The sequence below is a fragment of the Corapipo altera genome, unplaced genomic scaffold (assembly GCF_003945725.1).
Source record: "Corapipo altera isolate COAL_440 unplaced genomic scaffold, ASM394572v1 76, whole genome shotgun sequence".
Taxonomy (NCBI): domain Eukaryota; kingdom Metazoa; phylum Chordata; class Aves; order Passeriformes; family Pipridae; genus Corapipo; species Corapipo altera.
Genome location: NW_020884964.1, coordinates 646,236 through 668,232, shown reverse-complemented (window position 1 = coordinate 668,232; position 21,997 = coordinate 646,236). Strand labels below are relative to the sequence as shown.

At 38.6% G+C, this 21,997-nt stretch overlaps 1 protein-coding gene across 3 annotated transcripts in view; it reads left to right on the top strand.

The window, feature by feature from the left end:
• Nucleotides 1–21,997, top strand: part of SOS1 (SOS Ras/Rac guanine nucleotide exchange factor 1) — a 47,878-nt gene that overhangs the window by 8,266 nt on the left and 17,615 nt on the right. For all 3 annotated transcript variants that reach the window (XM_027664651.1, XM_027664650.1, XM_027664652.1), the window contains 7 exons: nt 313–438; nt 2,564–2,695; nt 3,236–3,400; nt 6,455–6,664; nt 7,129–7,272; nt 10,087–10,197; nt 10,308–10,406. In XM_027664651.1, the coding sequence (XP_027520452.1) occupies nt 397–438; nt 2,564–2,695; nt 3,236–3,400; nt 6,455–6,664; nt 7,129–7,272; nt 10,087–10,197; nt 10,308–10,406 (903 nt within the window). In that variant the 5' untranslated portion in view covers nt 313–396. The remainder of the gene's footprint in view (nt 1–312; nt 439–2,563; nt 2,696–3,235; nt 3,401–6,454; nt 6,665–7,128; nt 7,273–10,086; nt 10,198–10,307; nt 10,407–21,997) is intronic.

The window sequence follows — 21,997 nt, the reverse complement described above, 5'->3', positions numbered from 1 at the left end:
GAGATAAATATATGGAAGGGCTTTAAAAATTTTCCTAATTGCATTGGTAAGCACAGTTATTAGTTAGCTGGTTTCTTGCCATTAAACATCTCTTACAGTGGTTTGAGTACATACAGCATTTGAGATTTATATTTCTGTCGGGGGCAGGAGAGTGTTTCACTTGTGTTTGTCTGGTGGATCTTAATAGAGCTGCGTTTTGGGTTGGATTTTTCTGAGCTGTTTGGCTCAAGTTTTGTCATCTTTTTTTGCAAGTAAAGCATGTGGTTTGGGGAAGAGCAAAACTCAAAGCTTGAATTCTTCTATTTCCTATAGGTTCAGGTGCAAGTCCATCCTAAACTTTCCTCTACTGAAGATGCGTTGCAGTATGTGGAGGAGTTAATTCTTCAGTTGTTAAATATGTTGTGTCAAGCTCAACCAAGAAGTTTTCTGGATGTAGAGGTATAGAGAACACTTATTACAAATCTGTAATAATTTGAACTGTTACGTGAAAGGTACTGTATTAATCATTTCGCAATGCAAAAAGGAAAGCAGTAATTATGCATCTTTATGTAGCAGAACCTTCTGCAGAAAGCCTGCTGAGTTCCCTAATAGCTGATTTTCCTATTAATTGAATTTGTTGTTCAATGCACAGTAAAACTATCTCTGAGCTGTATTACTCTTTAATAGATGATGAGTATAAATTCTGTATATAAAGCTGATTGGTTCCTTTCAAAAGACCTTTTTCCCCCACTAAGACTCTATGCAAACTACAGCTGCTAGTCTGAGGCTCTATGCTGCGTTCTCAGCATGCCAGTTTGGGCTGATATACCCCCTACTGCCCCAGAAATTCGAACAAAAATAGTTCAGTTACTTTTTCAGAATGAGTTTAAGAACGCTTCTTTCCTCTGTATAGAGACCTCTTCTCTTACAATTGCCTTTTCAAAGATCTACAACCTCTGTTGCTCAGAAGAGCAGCTTGATGTTTAAGAGGAGAGCTTGGTCTGGGAAGAGTTTTTCCATCTAAGGAACAACTCACTTCTAAGACCAGGATATCTTGGTAGCTCTTTGTGCTTGACCATGATTTGAAGACTGTGGTGCCAGGCTACGGCTCTGTGTGCTGTGTGCCTGTTGGTTTCCAGTAATTGCTTCCAGGGCCTGTGTCAAGTGACTTCCTCACATTCTGCAGAAAATGGACTAATGGCAAAAAAACCCTTGCAAACAAAAAACCCTTAAAAGTGTAACTGTCTTAGAGCTCAAGAGTCATGAATTTTGTCCTTCCTCTTCTCTTTTGAACACTGACACCTCTAATGGTGTTCCAGTGTCCCCTTTTGTGGCTGACCTGTTTTGCAACATCATTCTGGTCTGGCAGCAAAAGAGACAAGAGGTCTGTGGAAGATTGTTTAATGCTGTTTTAAACAATGCTAACAAAAAACTTGACACAAAGTGTTTTATTATGAATCTTACGGCTGTGAAGATAGGAGAAATACAGGAATTAGAGATGATCAAGCAACCACCATTTACCCCATTTGTGTTTATGCACAGTGATGCTATCTTTAATTATATGGTCAAACATACTCATTTTTTTTTCCCCTGGAACACCTTAATTGTTCAGTCAGCAGACTGGACTATGTTAGGGGTGTGAATTGGTATTCACATAGTGAATGAGACTTTTTTTTTTTGGTAGGACCTCTGCTTTCCTTTTGCCAAAGTGTTATGAGGGGAGAAAAAGAAAACCCTGCACTTTGGAAAGTTGGGTGTCACCTTTATAGAATTGTATTCTGTCACATTTTTTTTTTCAGAAAGTTCTTGTTTGTGTACTTTGTCCTGTACCAGCTCTTTGTAAGTGGTCATTAACTTCATCTTCCTCATTTCATGGTTGCTCAAACAGGAGCCATATTTACGTAAGTGAGCACTTGCAACTGAAGCAGTCAGTGGGAACTGTGGTCTGACAAAATAAAATGTGACGTTATCTGAGAAAATAAATTTCTGGCATCTGAATACCAGGGCTACCAAAAACAGTGAAGCTTTTGAACCTCCAGAGACCTGTGTGTGAGTTCCAGCAGGAGAGTTTTTCAGTGCATGGGAGAATGTAGGTGTCCTCAGACACTGACTGATGGAAGGGATGAATAAGCTGGAGCATATATGGTCCACCTGTAGACTGAAACTGTTTTAGAATGTGTGGGTGATGTTGTATATTTTGTTTTCCTGTTATGTTCATTGTCACCATCAGAGCAGTTTGCATGTATACAGGATGGACCCTGTGCTGATCAGTAAAGGCAAAACAGAAATGTGCACAAGGGGAATGAACTGTGCCTTCAGTGGCAGCTTAATTTTGGCATTTCTTAAATTTTGAGCACTAGATAATCCTCTGATAATGATAATCTGATACAGCCCTATGAAAGTAGTGAGAAACCTTTTCCAAAATGATAAAATTTACACGTTGTGTAAGCTTTTATAGTTGAAATGCAAACATTAGCAACCATTCCTTTAAGTGATGGAAAGTGATTTGATAATGTAGTAACATTGCTGAGCTCACTCAGATAGTGCATTTTACCTTTTAGTCATGTTGTTGTTTTTTTTTAAGGATCGTGTTCAAAAAAGTTTTCCCCATCCTATTGATAAGTGGGCAATAGCTGATGCCCAGTCTGCTATTGAGAAGAGGAAACGAAGAAATCCGTTATCTCTTCCAGTAGAAAAAATCCATCCCTTGTTAAAGGTAAGCAGTGATGTAATCTTGCTTTTAGGATGCAATTAGAAGTTGACACCTTTGTTTCATGTAATGTCCGTATGCTGCCTGAAACGTAGACAAAAAGGATTAAGAATATCTGTGTTTGTTACGTGGTTTTAAGTGGTGTTAATGGAAAATATTTACTTTTCAGTTAAAAATCAGTTAATTCTCTTTTGGACAAAGCCAAGAATTCCTTTGCTTTAGGTTTGATTGTTCACATTTCATTTCATATGACTAAGAAAATACTCAAGAAACTTGTGGAAATAACCCTAAATGTTTAAATGAAGTTTTTGGGACAGTTAGTTGGCTGTTGACACTTCCACAATTAATAGAGCAGCATCTGCAATGGCACTGTTTCTTCTCTAGGCCTACAGACTACTGTGTTTCTATTCTTAAAACAGGCTGTGGATGTGTGGTGTATCTTTAATGAGTAGGGTGTTAAACTAACTGGTTTTAATTGTAACCTATGGTGTCTGTTTCATCAAATGAGTAACAGTGGAATGCTTTTTTCCCCCCCCCCCCTTTCAGGAAGTTCTGGGCTACAAAATTGACCACCAAGTGTCTGTTTACATAGTAGCAGTATTAGAATACATTTCTGCAGACATCTTAAAATTGGTTGGGAATTACGTGCGGAATATAAGACATTATGAAATTACAAAACAAGATATTAAAGTAGCAATGTGTGCTGATAAGGTAAGCCTAACCCTCATTTGTCACGTTAACAGAAAGTTGTAGTTGAATTTTGACAGGACAATGTCTATTCCTTAGTAAGTATGTGGAATGTTGTATGTTTGAAAGAAGAAATTAGTGCAATAAAGTATGGTTCTTGCTGAAGTCTGGGGATTTTCAAATTTATCACCTCTTTTCAGTGGTTTTGTCTTGGTCTGTGTTAATATCTTCAGTTGAGATTATCTCTGCTTCAGTGAATGCCTTTGTTTTTTTTTCTTTTTCTTCTTTCTACTTCTCCTTTCTTTACTTTCTCTTAAGATACCTGGTGAGGTCTTAAGGAGTTAAATGCTTCTCAGTCAGTAGTCTCGGTCACTCTTGCTCTTGGGCATGTCTGCCTGGGTCATTAGGGCAGTGTTTGAAGGTATATGTTTGAATATTGGTTATAGAATGCTGACAGGAACAAGTGCTGTCGCTGCATGTTTCTTTGTATCATAGGAAAGGTGGCGAGCAGAGGAGCTGTAACAAATATGATTTAGGAACTTCAGTTGTATTACACTGTAGAAACTCTAATATGTGCTCAGAATAAACTTTTGGAAGGCTCTGAAGCAGGCCTGTTGGTTTACTGCCTGAGCAGAATAAGCCAGTTGAAAGGTACTGTTAAGGTGTTTTCCTTGAGTTGTATTGAGAAACCTCATAGTATATTATGGTCATACCCATGATGTCTTCTGCTTGATTTTATTTTTTGAAAGAAAACAACCAGAACGTTTTCTTGGCCCTCTTTGCCATCTTTTTCCTCAAGGACTTTTACACTTGCTGTTTTGCCATCCATCCATCTGGAAAATTTTGTCTTGTCTGCAAAAAAAAACCAAACTGTTAAAATGCAAGCCTGTTTTCTTCTACTGTGTGCTTGGGCTTCTGATTGCTCTGAGTTTAATATCTGAGGTGTAGTTACTTTAAATTGTTTCTGTGGATTTCATAGTAGTGAGACATGCATCTTGTGAATACAGCTTGGAATCTACCAGCTGTGTGCTAGAACTGCATCCATGAAATAAATCTGGAAATGTTGGGGCCTCCTTGAATACCTGCATTATTCCATGTAATTTCCTACAGTAGTAACGCTGTAATGTTCCATTCTCCAGAGTTACTTAGGAGACTCCTTTTAACCTGAGTTCCATGTACATTCACCGACTTTGAAATATGAGCCTCCCTCTGTTCTTAGAGCTTCAGAAGTCAGTCTTAATGCAAAATGTCCATTGTTCTGCTTTCAGAGAAGCTTAAGACCAGGGTGTGTATCAGGGACTTTGACTCACTAGGAGAAAGAACCTGCTGTGTGTCCATTTTCCTCCTCACTAGACCTGTATATTTTTGAGGAGTGTTAGTACAAGACATGGGTGAAGAATGACTTCTCTAGGTAGGTGTTTCTTCCAGTATTCAAGTTTGATGAACCTACCAGACCATCTCTTGAATTTATAGATCCCCAGGTATTCTCTTGCATAATAGTTCATTGGTCTAAGACTGTTAATCAACGGCTTGGTTAACTGATGTCCTCTGGAGAAGTGCCTGTAACTTACTTGATGTTAAAAAAATTGTTAATAGTACTAATTAATTAAATAACATTTCTTAAGAAAGATGACTTTTACTGTAAATACCAGGCTAAATGTTATGGTTATTGTGGCTCGTTCAGAACTTTAATTCTTGATCTCCAGTTTTACAATTATTTTGAAAAAACACTTTTCCATTCTGTTTTTTTCCACTTTAAAAACTCTAGTTCGTGTTTAATGTTAGTGTTAGCATTCCCTCCTGTGGCTCTCTGAGGAGTATTTACAGCTTTGATCCTTCACTCTTTTCCTCAGTCTTTTCAGTGATTGACAGCAGTCATGTCAGTCTCTGCAGGTAGCAGGCACAGGTTGCCATGGCTTCACCTCCATCTGTTTGGAATGGAGACTGGCAAGCAGTAAATAAGTTCTCATTTATTTTAAAGTTCACATACATTGTTTGATAAATTTCACAACTTCTTGGAAAGAGTGTAGCTCTGGGCAGTAGATTTGTTCATAAATACTGTCCCATCTGTCTATCCCAGGATAAAGTCATCTTTTATGTTGAACTGTATCTTGGCTGGCTTCTTGTTATTTGCTACATCATTGTAGATTGCTTGTGGACCCTCTTTAGGTTTTCTGTCTGCTAAAGATAAATCAAATAAGGATACCTTTAACTAATTTGCAGTCAACTTACTTATTTTATCTTAAGATATTCTAAGATTAAGATGAGTATGATGAAAACAACCCAGAGTGCGATATTTGCTTGCCACTTGCTAAGTCATTGTAATGACTCCTGGCTCAGATACCACATTTGGAAGAAGTGTTCAGTGATCCACTTCTGTTGAGAAGTTTAAATTATTAATTGCTTGTGTTTGGTAAGCCTTACTTGGTTATGAATTTGGACCTCTGGTAGTCAGAGTTTTTAGAGGTCCTTTTGTCTGTGTAGTTCTGCAGTGTGACTGCTTTGTGGCGTGGGTGCCCTTCCTCAAGGGTTCATTTTAACAAGAGAACTCAGCAGTTAAGGACAGAAACTGGGCCATGTACAGTCTGTGGACGGGCCAGTGTTCATTGTGGGGAGATCACATGATTCTGAGCGTGATCATGTGTGACTTCCTGTTAAAACTAAAAAGCGAAAATGTACACACCTTTTGACTTCAGATAGTATAGCATCTTCAGAAACTTAGACTGCGCACTGCTGATTCAGAGTAATACAGTACAGCTAAATGCTAATTGTATTGGTGTGCTTCACAGACCTTTTAAAATTGTAATTGATTTTAGGACCGTGTTCTTGGAGAGATGCCTGGATTGGTCTAAATGACTGGGAATCTTCAGAGATTGCCACTGCACATAATGACTTGCAAATTCATAGCAATGGATATTGCTTCTGTAGTGCTCAACTGATTGCAGAGTGCTAATACATAAATCTTACTGCTGATCAGTCTGATTTCACGGGAATAATAGGTTTTCTTTATTGGTAACCTACTGGTCAATCTTGAAAAGACGTTCTGACTTTGTGGATTTCCCTCTCTTTGCTACCTAGGTATTAATGGATATGTTCCATCAAGATGTAGAAGATTTAAGTGCACTAACTTTATCTGATGAAGAACCCTCCACCTCAGGGGAGCAAACCTATTATGACCTAGTGAAGTCATTTATGGCAGAAGTTCGACAATACATAAGGGAACTAAATCTCATTATCAGAGTTTTTAGAGAGCCATATGCCTCCAACTCCAAACTGTTTTCATCTCATGTAAGTACTGTGCAAACCACAAACAAGAAAAGCACCTACCATAATATCTATAAATGTAGATGAATACTTCTGAAATTTAACTGTTGTCCAGTTTAACATATCAGTAGTAGAGAAAGCATTTGTCTTGAGTTCTGAAATGGAAATAATAAAAGAGCACTTGTGTGGAAGTATGGGTTTTGTAGGACTGTGGAAGAAACCTCCCAATTTGCTATATTCACTTACAGGCTTGTAATTTTAAGATTTGTTACTGTGCTTTGCAACATTTGAATAGCTGTAAATTTTTATATATTTATAGATATTCATTATTTTAAAAATACATTTAATTATCTTATATAAATTGTAGAAAAAGTATGTTATAAAATGATTGTAGAATCTTGTTCTGTTTAGGAAAGTTCTTGACTTCCACATCATAACGGAGTAGCCTTGCACATTTGATTTTTGTCCTGTTCTGTTGCTTTTTGCAGGATGTGGAAAATATATTTAGTCGTATATCAGACATTCATGAACTTAGTGTGAAGTTACTGGGTCATATAGAAGACACTGTTGAAATGACAGATGAAGGTAGTCCTCACCCACTAGTAGGCAGCTGTTTTGAAGACATGGCGGAGGTAAGAAAAAAAACTTGTTTGATTTTGGGGTTTTCTGCTATTCATATATATTTTAATACTTGCAGTTAGATGTAAAGTGCATCTCTGTTCTAGCTGCCTTTGTTCAGTTTGAGATCTCTTCTTCCAGCCCCACCATGATGAAGAGACTGGCTATTTTTGAGAGTGCTCTTACCTTTTTAGTCTCTAAACCTTAGCTTTTAGAGTGGCTGTTAAAACTTTCAAGAGCACAGGTGGAAAAAATTGAACAAAAAAACCCGTGACTAGACTTTGACAGAATTGGAAGTGTCCTGTAAATCTTCTGTAGATCCAGATTGCTGTGGAAAGACAAAGAGGAGCAAGGGCTGCTTTGCCAACAGGCTTGCTAAGCTGGTGAGGAAGGTTTTTGAACTAGGCTCGTTAGTGGATGGAGACCAAAGCTTGCAGATTGAAGAGAAGAGGACCAACTTAACAGAAAGCATGGCAACAAAGGTTCTTGCACCTTCCTCCTGAGAAGGTGGGATGCCCAAAGGCTCCTCTGAAGTGTCTGTTTCCCCAGAGTGCACGTGCTCATGCACAGACAAGAGGATCTGGAAGTCCCTGCACAATTGCAGAGCTGTCGTGTGATTGCAGTCAGCAACATGACAGGAAGGACTGCCATGATGGAGGGCTGTATGAATGTAAACAGGTGCTCAGGAAGGACGGGAGGGAGGGGGGGATGAGGCCAGGAGGCCTAACAAAATATCAGCTCAAGTATATGGAGCTCTAGTATGGAATATATGAGCTGGATGAATGCTTAAGGATCAGAATCAGAGGAGGATGCTACCAAAGGGCATGATGCGGTCAAGCTTCGACTGCAAAGTCTGCCCAATTGACAAGTGGCACAACCCTTCTCTGAACAAGTAGGAGTCATCTCTTTATCACAGGCTCTAGCTTTCTTGGGAGAGAAGCAGTGTGTTCAGAGCACATGGAATATGCGTTCCCAGTCTCTGAGAAAAGAGGGTTGGTTTAGTAGGAGGCAAGGACATGCACAGTTTCTTGTTTAATGGAACTTGGGCTCCTCACTACAAGAAAGATACTGAGGTGCTGGAGTGCGTCCAAAGAAGAGGAACAAAGCTGGTGAAGTGTCTAGAGAATGTGTTCTGTGCGGAGCAGCTGAGGGAGCTGGGGTTGTTTAGCCTGGACAAAAGGAGGCCAAGGGGGGACCTTATCACTCTCTACAGATACCTGAAAGGAGGCTGTAAAAAGGTGGGTGTTGATCTCTTCTCCCAGGTAGCAAGTGATAGGACAAGAGGAAATGGCCTCAAGTGAGTTTTGGAGATAGTGTTATACCCAGTCTCAAAAACACTGTCAAGGAGGTTTCTGTAAACTAGAGGCTGGTCTGTCTCTCCTCAGTCCCTCAGAGGATTAGCAAATCTTTTTGGAATTCACATCTAGCCATGTGAAGGACTAGAAGGTGGCTGGCAACAGCCAGCACAGATTTCCAAAGGACAAACTCTACCTGACCACCTCGACTACTTTCGAAGAGATGGCTGTCTCCATGGACAGAGGGAAGAATATCTCTTATCTGAACTTAAACAAGGCTTTCAGCACAGTCTGTCATAGTAACCTTACAGTCAGCTTAGTGAGATGCAGCCTAGCTAGTTGAATTATGCAGCGTGTGGGAAATCGGCTGAACTGTCAGGCTTTTGAAGGGCTGTTATCAGCAGTTCAAAGGCCACCTGGAGGCCTGTGGTTAGTGGCATTCACAGGGTTTGATACTGTTTAATGTCTGGTAGTGTTGTGGAAGGAGATCTGCCCCATCTAGGAGATGCCAAATTGTGGGGAGACACACAGGAGGACAGGGCTACTTCTTAGGGTACCTGACAGGCTGGAGAAATGGACCCATGGGAACCTCACAGAGTTGAGTAAAGACAAATATGAAATTGTGCACCTGGGACCAAACAACCCCGTGCAGTGTTTCAGCTGAGGAGCAGTACTGTGTGACAGGGCTGGGAGATCCTCAGGAATTGTCTGTGAAGGCTAATTACCTACTGCATTATATTAGGGAATGTGTAGCTGGAATGTTGTGGGATCACTTCTGTGCAGGACTTGAGACCACATCTGGTATGCTGTGTCCAGTTTTGGGCTTTCTGGTACAAGATGTGCTTATACATGAACGTTGCTGTGATGGTTAAGGAGCTGAGGCCCGTGATGCCCAAAAAGGGTTGAGATTGCTGGCTTTATTTATTCTTGAGAAGTCTGAAGGAGATCTTACTATTGTCTTCAGTTAGGCAAAGGGAAGGTGTAAGGACAATAGAGGCAGGCTCTTCACAGTTGAGAACTGTGAGATGAGTGAGAGAGCACACAAATGGTAAAAAGATTAATCCTGATGAAATACTGGAGGAGAGGAAATCTGCAACAAGAACACTTGAACATTGGAATAGGCTGCCCAGAGAGGTTTTGACGCCTCTCTACTTGGAGTTGATCAGAACTTAGTTGGATGAGACCCTGAGAATCCTCAGCTAGCTTTGATGGTGGATCTGTCTATGGCCCTGAGGTAGGCCCTGCTTTGAACTGGGAATTGGACCAGTTGACTTCCAGAGATCTGTTTTAGACTGATTGACTCTGTCAGTCATGATGAGCATGTAAAAGTTGGCTCTTCTCTACATGTGTGTTGGAAAAGTCTGTGTAGCATATGTATTTTCTTTAAGAAACATGGAAGTTTAGCTTTTAAATCAGTTTTGTAAACTGATGGTTTTCCTGCCTGTGGCAAGGGGTTGGAACTACGTGATCTTTAAGGTCCCTTCCAACCCAAGCCATTCTATGATTGTAAAATTATTCTGTATCTCTTCTTAGGAACTAGCATTTGATCCATATGAATCGTATGCACAAGATATTTTGCGACCTGGGTTTCATGATCATTTTCTAAGTCAACTATCAAAGCCAGGAGCAGCATTTTATTTGCAGGTAACTTGCCTTTAAGTAAGACATATTATTGATATTTACTATTTTAATTACATCGCGTTGTTGCTTCAATACATTTATTGTTTTAAGACTGAAACTTATTTTGTTTCTAGTCAATAGGTGAAGGCTTTAAAGAAGCTGTCCAGTATGTTCTACCCCGGCTGCTCCTTGCCCCTGTTTACCACTGTCTCCATTATTTTGAACTGCTAAAAGTAAGAATGTTGTGTCAATCTGATGTGTTTGGTTTTGTGTTTTGTTTTTTTAAATAATTCTCAATGTTAGGCACCAGAGCTTTGTGTGCTCAGTTAGAGGTAAAATCTTTTACTAGAATGTGAATAATAACACTGCTGTGTTGAATAAAAAGCAGGTTATGTGCTCTGCAGGTGCATGCTATAATTAACTGAACATCAGCTTGTAATTTCATGGAAGTTTTACAGCAGCTAATGATTTCTGTCAAATAATCAAGCTACTATTAATTTAGAAAGCAACAGAGATCTAGATACTCATATTCTTGGAATGATAGTTGCAACAGTGCTAAGAGATAATGGCAAGTGGCTGTATTATAGATGTCCAAGGCTTTCTCAAGCTGTTACTTTGTAAATTTAAAATCACAGCAAGAGTTCCCTTCAGAATTCATTTTGTTTCAATAAAAGCTTCAGTGTTCTTGCAGTGCACATCCCATGGGTTTGTAAAGGTGATATCTTTCCTTCAAAAGGAAGGCTTGATTTGATATATGTACTACTTGGGCATTTTGTAATGAGACTCCCGTTGATAGGGCCACAGGAACATACACACACGTAAAGCAAATAGCTGCAGAATGTTTTTCTGGGGCATTGATGTTGAATAATGATCTTTAAGGAGTATAAAGCATTCTGAGGAAAACTTTCAAGCAGAATCTTCATTTGAACTTAATGAAAACTCATAAGGCACACAGTGTTCCGAACAAATACGTAGGGAAATTTGGATCCAAAGTTAAAAAGAAAAAAATAATAATAAAAAAAGAAAATCTCTGCTCTTTTGAAGAAATCTGTATGTGTTTCCTTGAATGTTTGTTAGGTTGTCTTTGGATAACCCAGTACTTAGGTCCTCTTTGAGTCTAAGTGTCTACAGTTTTAACACCATTTTTAGTGATTTAGATCTACATATACAGCTTTGGCACACAGCTCATCTTGTATAACATGCTTTTTGAAGAATTTTGGGATGTATGTATGATCTGTTTGTCTAGTTCGTGGGTTTGGTCTGACCTTTCAGACATCTTTAAAATATTAAGCATTTTCCTTAATCCATTGGAAGGGAGGTATGATACAGCTTGTTTGCATTTTGTATGATAAAGACCTGCATAGACATAAGGTTTCCCTACTCATACTTCTATCACACAGTCTCAAAATGCAGTACCTGGTGGCTCTGCATACTTCCACGTGAACATGGCACAGTCATATGTAATAGACAAAGCATGAAGGATTAATGTTGTCTGACACACAGGCATCCTGTGTTGCTTCTTCCATTGGCAATTTTAAGAGGGGAAAGAGAGCATGTGTGCTTATGTAATGGGGAGCAGCTTGTGTTCACCTTCGTTAGGGCAAACTGGAGTCTAAGCTAAGCCCACCTCCAGAAGGTGATCAGTCTTTGCAACCCATGACCTGTGCTTTATGTAAAACTCTTGTCTTTTTGCGTTCATGCTCTACACGTGCCCCCTCCGCTCTGTGTCAGTCCGATATTGTTGGGCTGGATTTTATTCTGTATATGATAACCTTCCAGGTTCTCTTCCCACCATGTTGCTCATCTCACATTTTAGAGAGACACCTGTCACTGTGGTCTGTGACTGGCGATACGTGTCGTAGGCAGTGATGGATAATAGGCGCACGCGAAGAGAAAGATATTGCCTCTCGTGGCATTATCTTCAGCTGTCAAGGAGCATTCAGCATGTGAATCCCTCCCTCAAGTAGTCTCTGCTAGCAATAACATTTTCTTTATTGTATCTGGAATCTTTAAATAGATTCCAGCGTGATTATACTTAAAAATCACCGGACGGAAGAGAAGGTTACCTGCTGCAGAAGGGTATTGGTGCAATTATTTAGCCATATCATCAAGACAGTTTCACTAATGCAAGGTTATATTGAATTCTCTGGTATGGTAAGACACCTGATTTAGTGATTGCAACCATATATAAATAATCAAGTTAAAAATGCTATGAAAATGGATCTCTTGGTATGAAGATACAAAATGTTGGCAAAGTAGCATATGGAAAAAACATTTTATTTCTCTTGACTATAGATATACTTAAGGATAAAGAGGTTTGCATTTTTCTTTGAGCTGTACTTTATACTTTGTACTTTGAAGTATCTAAAATGCATTTCAGTTACCTTCTAACTATGCAAATTAAAAAAAAAATTTCTATTCACTACTGGTTATCTAAATGGTTATCACTAAATGGTTATCTAAATGGTTATCACTAAATGGTTATCTAAATGGTTATCACTAAGCCTTCCTGAAGTTGGGCAGGGCACCAGGAATGCACAAATAAATATTCTGGTTTTAGCTAAAGCTACATTGTTGGAAAGTTAGAATAGGACTAAGGGCTGTGTTTTCTTCAACCAACCTGAAAAGTCCTCAAACTTTTATATAATAAACTAACTATATAAAATAGCAGTTTCATAGGAGACTGCACTTTTCTGCAAATTTTCAGATAATATGAATGGGCTTTTCTGAATCATAGAATCATGGAATTCTGTGAATAGAAGTGTGGACTTTTAAGTGAAAGGTAGAGTGATACAAACAGTGGAGTTATTTATGACCTTGAGTAATTGAAGAAAGAAGTTTACAATACCTTTAAATTGAATTTGGCACTGTCTCGAATGCTGTAAATTTGTATGTACTCTTTCCTTTCACTGGATAAATAGAAGATTACTTTAAAATTCTTTATTTTCCAACTAGGGATGCTGCAAAGCGTATGTAAACTTTGCTTAGGTAAAACAGTATGTTTTTGGGAAACAGGAGAGCTTCATAGGTTGAGAATTTTTTAAACCAAACGCAGCCTTGACTCCCATGACTCATGAATTGTAACCTCTTGTCTCTTTGATATTATTTTTTAGTTGGAATTCTGTCTATAATGATCTAAAAATCTCAGGATACTTTCATTTCACACCAGCATCTAGTGTGTTTTGGGGTTTTTTTAAACTTTGTTCTTAGATGAAAAATAACTTGCCAGTATTTTTACTGATGGTATTAAATTTGTTACATGTTGCTGAAGAAGGCACGAGGTGGTAAAATGTTAGTAGTTTAGGACTAGAGTATCTTTAATTTGATCCCTTAATTTTCTTGCTGTGTGTGGTGGTGTTGGGCAGCACATCCCAAACTATTTTGGACTTTGACTTCACTTTCATTCTCAGGCTTGTTTGAGCCAGTGTCATGTGTAACAAATTTAATGAATTTGGTTTGCAATCACATCTGTAAGTGGTGTAACCCAGCCCAGGGTGGAGAATCACTGAGTCTTAATTAGCTGGACTTTGGCAGTCTGCAAAGCTTTTACAATATCTGCAGTTATAGATCATTGTCTCAAAACACTGTCTGGATTGCTTGCCTTTAGTACAGACACTGAGATTAACAGGTTCTCTTGCTTTAATCAATTCTTGAAGCATCTGTCAGTTACTATTAAAATAAAAAAATCACAGATTTGAACTAGCTGTGAATTATTTAAAGAAAGTATTCGCTTAGTGTCAGCAAATGATTTTACTTTCTGAAGTTACTTTGGATTCAGTGCTTCTCTCCAAACACGGCAAATTGTGTGCACAATACAGGTTTGAAATAAATAGAAATCAGAAGTATTACTGTTTTACATAATTGATATATGTAACTGCAGATGTGGATGATTTATCATAACCACTGGAGATAGTGTGCAATTCTAGATCTCTGTGACAGATGGAGGTCTGTCTGTTGGACAAAGTGTAGCTTGACCAAACTGTTGCTGGTGTGTGATAAGGACCACAAAGAGTATTTGGGTGTTTCCTGGGAGAAGAAGCTGGTAAAATTTGGTCTGAAGTCTAAGAAGAGGTTTCTTAGAGTATGACAGTAGGTGAAAAATTTAAGAAACTTCTTCATATGGTTAAACTAAGAAGACTTGTTTTACAGCAGGAATGTTGTGTCTTATGGTAGAAGTTGGAGGTGGTACAGCCAGGTAAATGAGGTTCTGTATTTATTTCTTGCTTGTGAGCATTCATTGACAATATTTCTATTTCTATTCTGCTTTAAATGCTAGTGGGTTTGTGCTTTAAGTCAGTTCTGTGTTTGTCATCCACAAGGGAAGTTGATAGGGGAAAATAAAACTTTGTCACATGGGGATGTGTGTGTGCACACTTTTCCCAGAAACGTGGTTAATGTTAATCTAACTAATTGGTCTCTCTGATGTAGCTCTTGAATTTTCTTTCTAGCTGTGGCAGTTGTTGATGTATTTCCTGTGTGTTTGTGTCAGATAAATATATGCACATGTGTATCACTTCGTTGTCAATGATTTATGTCATTTGTTATGGAGTTGTGATGGGGCTGTATGTTTTATTTTATAGGTTTTTTTCCTTATACACAGGATGTATTGGGTTTTTGAGATGCAGATGTCTCTTTCTAGGAAATTTTCTAATGAGAAGTAACTACCTCAGAGAACATTTTTTTCTGTTATCCCTCTAAAGTTGCCTTTCTGCAAAAGCTGGATAAAATCTAACAGAAGTAAAAGTAAAAAAATTCCTCCTGACTTTGCTTACAGTCCTCAGTGACACTTGAGCTGTGTTACTATCAATCTGCTACCAGACCAACAAAAGCTGTACTTCGGTCCTTGAAGAAGGGAGTAGGGTATCACAGGGCCAGACTTCTTAATCTAGATGATGCTGTCTGTGGGAAGTCAAATGAAGCACTGACTGAATTCCAACTTACAACTTCACTTACGTGTTCAACTGTAGGGTTCCAAAGTCCCGTTTTCCAATGAATTTTCTAGAAATACCTGCATGGCAAAGTGTCTATGGTACAGTGGGAGTTAGAAGAGCTGTGTTGTAACTGACTGTTTGCTGGGGCTGGTGATCTGTTCCCAATTTTCAGAGACTGCTGTTAATGATGGTAGATAACTCTTTAGCTTACATGGCAGCAGTTTGTGTTGAACACCCAAGGCCAAGCTGTCATGAAAATAGATGGGTGTTACAAGAACTTGGACAAATTTTGTTCCTTTTTTTCCCCACTGAGTAAAAGTTTTGACACAATCCATCGAGGATTGAATGTTAAGAAGCTGGAATTTTCAACTCCTAGTTTTTGTGACTGTGGCAGTCATGATACAGTCCCTGATACACTTATATTGCTGTATAATCTTTCAATAACAGTAGTGTATTTCCCTGTCCTCTTCTCCTGCTACATTCTGTAAAAAACACAGATCCTTGGAGAGAGGTTGTGCTATGGTTGAGATTTTTATATGCTTGATTTCTTCAGTGGAAATACTTCTGGTGTGGAGCTGTGGATTTAGTCTCACTACCAGCATCGTTTCTCTGTGTGCTCTTAGAGCAGTGGAGATTTATGTTTTCTGTCAGTGGAAACTGATGTAAATGTGTAGGAAATAACAAATACAAGTAAAACAACAAGTTCCCTTTGTGCTTTCCGTAGACCAAGTCTACAGATGGATTTCTGTTTGTCATCTTTCGTTTCACTTGCTGTTTTTTAATTAATCACCAGGGTTCCTCTTAAAATCAACAGGGTCCTGCTATTGCTTCCCAGAATGATCTTTGAAATTTTAAATTCACCTTATGTAGTGTTCAAAAATTCATACATTTCTGTTCCAAAATTCCTATATTTCTATCCAAACGTAGAGGTGTCATCCGGTTTTGCTTATAGCCTTGCAACCTTGTCTGGCAAAGATCAGACTTGAAATGTGTCGAACCAGAAAAAGTGGATTTTAATCCACTTTGGAGTTACAAAAGAGAAAGGGAAGATGTTTTCAAATTGCATTGTCTTTACTATGGAAAATTTGGGGGAAGAAAATGGAAGACCTCAATTACAAGTGTGGAAGCACATAGGTAAATATTTTGTGATATTTCAAATACTGATCTAACTAAATGTTATGAATTTAATTATGAGTTTTAAATTTCTAATATATTCTGCAGGTCTGCTAATAAAGATGAGACAAACCAAAGTGACAGTAAGAAAGAAGAGTTTCAGAGCATGAAGGCTCTGGAAGAATCTGTGTGAACTTGTACATTTGTTGCAGAAAGGTAATGATTCTGCCATGGAAGAAACATCAGCATATGCAAAAAAAAAAGTCCCCGTATTTCTGAAGAATGCAGAGCAAATGGGTTTTCCATACTCTGAGAAGACAAGGCCTCCTATAAGCAAAGTAGCCATTTCCCTAGTAATGAAATACGAGCATGTAAAATGCAGAAATGGCAGCTGGTAGCCTACAAGAAGTCTGAATGTTTAGGAAATGGTTTTACGAGAACATCAAAGAATGTATTTGAAAAAAAGACTCTGTTTTTCTCTCCCTTCCTTGATGAAGGAGGTGTTCATTGTGTAAGCTAACACTGATCACAGACATAAATCCCTTCCCAATTGCAGAAGCTGAGAGCAAAATTGCATTTCTTGCTGAGCAGATACCAGGTGAAAACACTGCAGGGTGCAATTGCTGGTGAGCAAATCTAATCTGGAGTATGGTCTCCTGACAGGCTATACCCATTTATGGGAATGCTAGGGAGAAATTGGCCACAAAGGAAACCTGTTACAGAAAACTTTGAGCTGCTGAATTGGTAAACATCAGCTGACAGACTTATGTAGTATATATTTCTGGATGGGTCTTCCTGACTTTTGCTCAGTTGTCCATCCTGATTTGAAAAATGCCACTTAGTCTTCAGAGTAGTGTCATTTAATTCTGAAACAGATGTATTTTAATTTCATACACACACCGCTCCCCAAATAACATTCACATTGAGTGATCAAAGTAGCAGTTCCTTAAATTCACGTTTCCTTAACCCAAATGTTTTTACTTCTTTGGTCTCAGATGACGTTTGATGTACTTAAATTTTCAACATATATTTAAGATCTATTATAAGTCACATAGTAAGGATGTAAAAGAACCTGTGATCTTGTACTAAAAGTTGAAATGCTTCTTATTTTCCTCTATTTTAATGCTTTACTTGTCCAGTATGCTTCCCAACAGGGTGATCATATTTTATATTGTGAGTTAAAACTTAATGTGAAATAAAAGATGAGGGCTTTTTTAGCTCCCGTGTCCTTTAAGATGTACTTCCAAGAGAATGCTGAAGGCTTTTTGTAACTAATTATTTGCTATCTGGGGTTTGATATTTGACATGTGTATGTAAGATGGTGCAATTTTATGTAACTTTTTAAAATTAAACTGAGAAGACATAGTTAAACTTTGAGTGGAGAAAAAGCTTTTATCATTACTTCAGGAATATATATTAAGTTCTGTGCCATCTCAATGCAACTAACACTCCTGCTGTAATGTAAATCTAAAGAAACAGAACTGTATGAATATTTTTGCTGCACTGTGCTCAAGATTGTCTGAGTTTATATGTAAACAAAATGACTTTTCAAATTTCAGTGCATTAAAGCTGTTTATATATGTTCAGAAATATGGCACGTGAAGTTTCCTTCAAGATTCAAGAGTGAGGTGCCTTTTGGATTGCTAGCATTTTCCAGAAGTGTATAGTGTTCCCTGCAGATGTTCCCATTTGCTGTTCCAGATGATTTCCTGATGCTTTCTAAAAATTAAAGTTTCTAGATATGAGAACACTTTTTTCCTTGATATACTGCTGGTTTGGGTTGAATTTTTTTATTATTTGTAGGAATTACAAAAAGTCAGAGAGTGCTCTTGGGTATCTCAGTGCTGCAGAGAAAACAATCCAGGATTGTTTTGTGGCAAAGTGCCAGCAGACCTGCCTGCTTTGTCAGAGGAGAAACCCTGTTTGTTTTTATTCTTGATTATAAAACACTGTGTTTCAGGATTGCCTTTTGGTCGGTACCCCATTTTCAGAAACACGTTGAAGAAAACAGTGAGGCGTTGGAACAAAAGCTGGAGTAACTGGTGTCGTTGCACTTCAGGTTCCCATGTATATATGTGGTTTACCTATGTGGCATTTCCCTACGGAGCAGGTAGCTTGGTCATGCTGCAGCCAGGCTTGATTTGCCAGCTGTGCAGGTGTTTTGTGGGCTGTGGGCTCCAGGATCTCTGGAGAAATTACATAGTGGGTTTTGAAGAGATTTCTCTGAAGCAGCACTAGTTTGAGCTCATTGTTCTGAGTACTGTGGTGTGGAGCTTGCACTTGTAACATCGGACCACTTATGCAGTAAACTTCTTGAGTTAGTGTTGTGAAGGACAATAAGTATCTACAACCAAGTAATCTTAAGTTAAGCTTAAGCAGACACAACTGTGATTTTCCTGCCTCCCGTATTCGACTCTTTCTTCTATGCATTGAAGCTGGTTTTTGATCTTACCTTGACATGAACCAGGGACCTTGCAGTTCACAAATGTTAGTGGTTAGATTTATTCTAGGAAGACAGAAGTCTAGAATGTGATAAAAGCCCTAAAATACAAGAATTTATACCCATCGTGTTGCCTGCTAGTGTGGTTATAATTGCATATTGTCAGACATGCTTTCTGTCATTGTATTTCTAGAAAGATGCTTCCCTGACAGTGTTAAAGATTACTACCATAGTCTAATTTTGCACTGCATGAGAAGGATTTCTTTTTGATCTGTTTGAAATTTCTGGGGTTTATAAATGTCTAATCCTTGTGCTATGCAACAGGTACAACAAAACAGCTTGTCTTCCATTTCTTGATATTTCTTCAAAACTTGTGGCCTAGGATATAGTTTGTTGTTTGTTTTTTTATTAGAGACTTCCATAGCAGTCTATATTCCAAGTTTGTTTTCCTTGAATGATCAGGATACTGTGCCGGTAGTATTGTGAATCACATGAGCTATAAGCCAGTATTTTCTCATAAGATTTCTAAAACGCACAACATCTGTAATACTACTGATAATCAGAAATCAGCACTTCCTTCACGTAATATTACAGTATTCTTCACAGTGCACTTTATGTAAAAAAACACACACAGAAAAACCACCCTAAAACCAGCCACCACCACTTACTTAGCATTTCCCTGGTTCGTTCATTAGGGGGCATTGCATAGCTGTAGAAGAATCAGCAGGATTTGCAGATGCTTTGCAGTGATGCCACTTCACATTCCATAACCACCTCTTTCAAACTGTCTGGGGCCAGTGTAAGATGAAAACATTGCAGTAATTTAAGCTCAGTTCTGACTAAGTCTGTTATTGGTAATTATACGATACCATGCTGGCATATAAACTTCCAAACTTCTGTGTCCAGAGAAGTGTCTTTGTAGGAGTTCACAGCACTGTCTGGTTTGCCTTTTATGTTGGTCTTACACATGAGAAGACACACGCTTCTACACACTGCTTTGTAAATGTTAAACCTGGAACATAATTGCACTCACTGGACTCCAATTTAGTTTCTGTTTACCATTGGAAATGGTAAATACCATTTATCATTACTCCCAATGGATCCTGATGGGGAAATGTTAACTGCTTTCTCTCCTGCACTACATACAAATATGTTTTGCTTTAGGACATAGACTATTCTGTGATGAATACGAACACTTTTACAACTGGAGAGAGATGGCTGTAAAAAGCATTTTATAAGCAACAAAGGAGCAGAATGCTTTGCAGTAATGAGTGTTAATCTGTACCAGTTTGTTTCTGAAGAGAATGTACAGAATACTGTAGGACCAATTAAGGCTTATATTCAAGGAAACGGCTAAAACAGTCTCATCCATTGTTGAAGGGTAGCAACCCAGAAATTATAGGAAATCCAACCAGACTATTTTGATGGAAGTTTGTAAAAAGGCAGTGCACATGGCAAAGAGCTTTTTTGGAACTCTTGTGTAGGAAAGATACAAAACCTTAGTTCCAGGTTTTTCTTAGCTTTCTTTCAGGACTTCTGCCAGCGGGGCTGCACCTGCCTCATTTGTCTGAAATCCTCTCTAAACCTAGGTGATCTGCAAAACTGAAGCAAAGGAAAGATGATACCTCTTCTAAATCTAGAGAGTAGAGGAATATGATGAGGGTAGTCTGTTCCTTCTTGGAATTGTGTATTCTCCCCAAGACCTTTCGGGAAGTAATGCTTATTGTAATGCATTGTCAGCTCTATTTCAGTGAGCTGAAATAGTGAGCTACTATTACATGAGTAGGCACTCATAACCTAATGCTGCTTAGGTTGAGAGTGTGACAGATTGCACTACATGAACTAAAGCTGCCTAGAATAAACTTTGTGGTGATCCTTATGGCTGAAAACACAAAGTAGTCCTTGGCATTGACAGCTATTGCATTGAATGATTAACTCTGGTTAGGGAAAAATGTTATGCTTTTCTCTGACCCGTTCAAATGTCAAACACATGAATATGTTGTATTCAGGTGGATTTTGGAGGACAATACTTCTATTTCACACTGAAAGCAAACATCATGATTGTACTGTTTCCAAGAGTGTCTTGTTCTGGTCGGTGTTGGCCTGTTGCTTCACTTCTACCACCTCTGTCAAAAATCTTTTCAGTAGAACCAGATCTTGGTGTGTAATAGTCTAAAATGCTTGTCTCTTAATAAACCTGTAAATGTTATTTCATTTTAATGTCTAAACCAGAGCTGCAGTCACCAATTCTTTCACTAACTGTAATGTGAAACATTTTAATGCTTAAATGAAGATTTAAGATGAAAATCTTAATCAATCTTAAACATGGCAGATCTTATTTTATAAAACTTACCCATCATAACAATAGTTACGAACAAAATATTAGTATTAGCTGTTCTTCTACTGTTTTAGTTTAGAATTTTATTATATTTTTTGCCTTTTAAGATATGTTGTTAGTATATGAAGGCATGAGTGTAGCTTGTACTCGATAGGGACTTAGGCACCCTGGTTTTACAAGCTGGCCATGAACAGCTGAGCAACTCCTCCATGGAGGAGGAAGTTACTTCTCCCCACCATCCCTCTGGTTACTGTTTTCCCCATTGCTTTTTTTGCATGAAAAAAATCTTAGTTCTGGTCGATGAGCTGTGCAGAAGCCAGATGAACACCCTCCCAGCAACAGAGGCCTGTATTGCTGATCAACAAGTGTGTAGCCATCAAATTGAGGGAAACAGCAGCGCCTACCTGTTCACTACTTACAAGGCTATGTCAGGAGAGCCACATCCAGCTCAGGCTTCCTGTTGACTTTGGTGTGTTGAAACAAGCCCCCTGGAAGGGCATGTTGAGAGGACTTGATGCATGGAGCATGTGATGAAGCTGGGGGAGTGGGCTTACTTATTCTGAATAAAAGGAGGCTGAGGAGGAGGAGAAGCCTTGCTCCTGTCTTTGACTGTGTGATGGGGTGGGGAAGACAGAGAAATACCGTTCGCAGGTGCATAGTACTTCCACATATTCCACTCTGAAAAGTCAGTAAGGGAAATCCTGATAAGCTATTGGAAAAAAAACCTTTACCTTGAGGGATTTCAGACATTGGAACTGATTGTCCAGAAAGGCTTTGGCTACTCTATGTTGAGAATGATTCAAAACTCGCTGTGGTTCTAGGCAATCTGATCTATGTTGGCTCTGCAGTTGAGCTGAAGGTTGGATAAGGTAATCTCCAAGGTCCCCTTCAACCTGAATTATTGATTAGACCGTTATAGTGAGATGAGAGCCCTTGTAATCTTCTGTTTATAAATGTGATGAAGGAGTTTTGCTTAGCTTTGGGTCCAGATTGTCTGTTCCA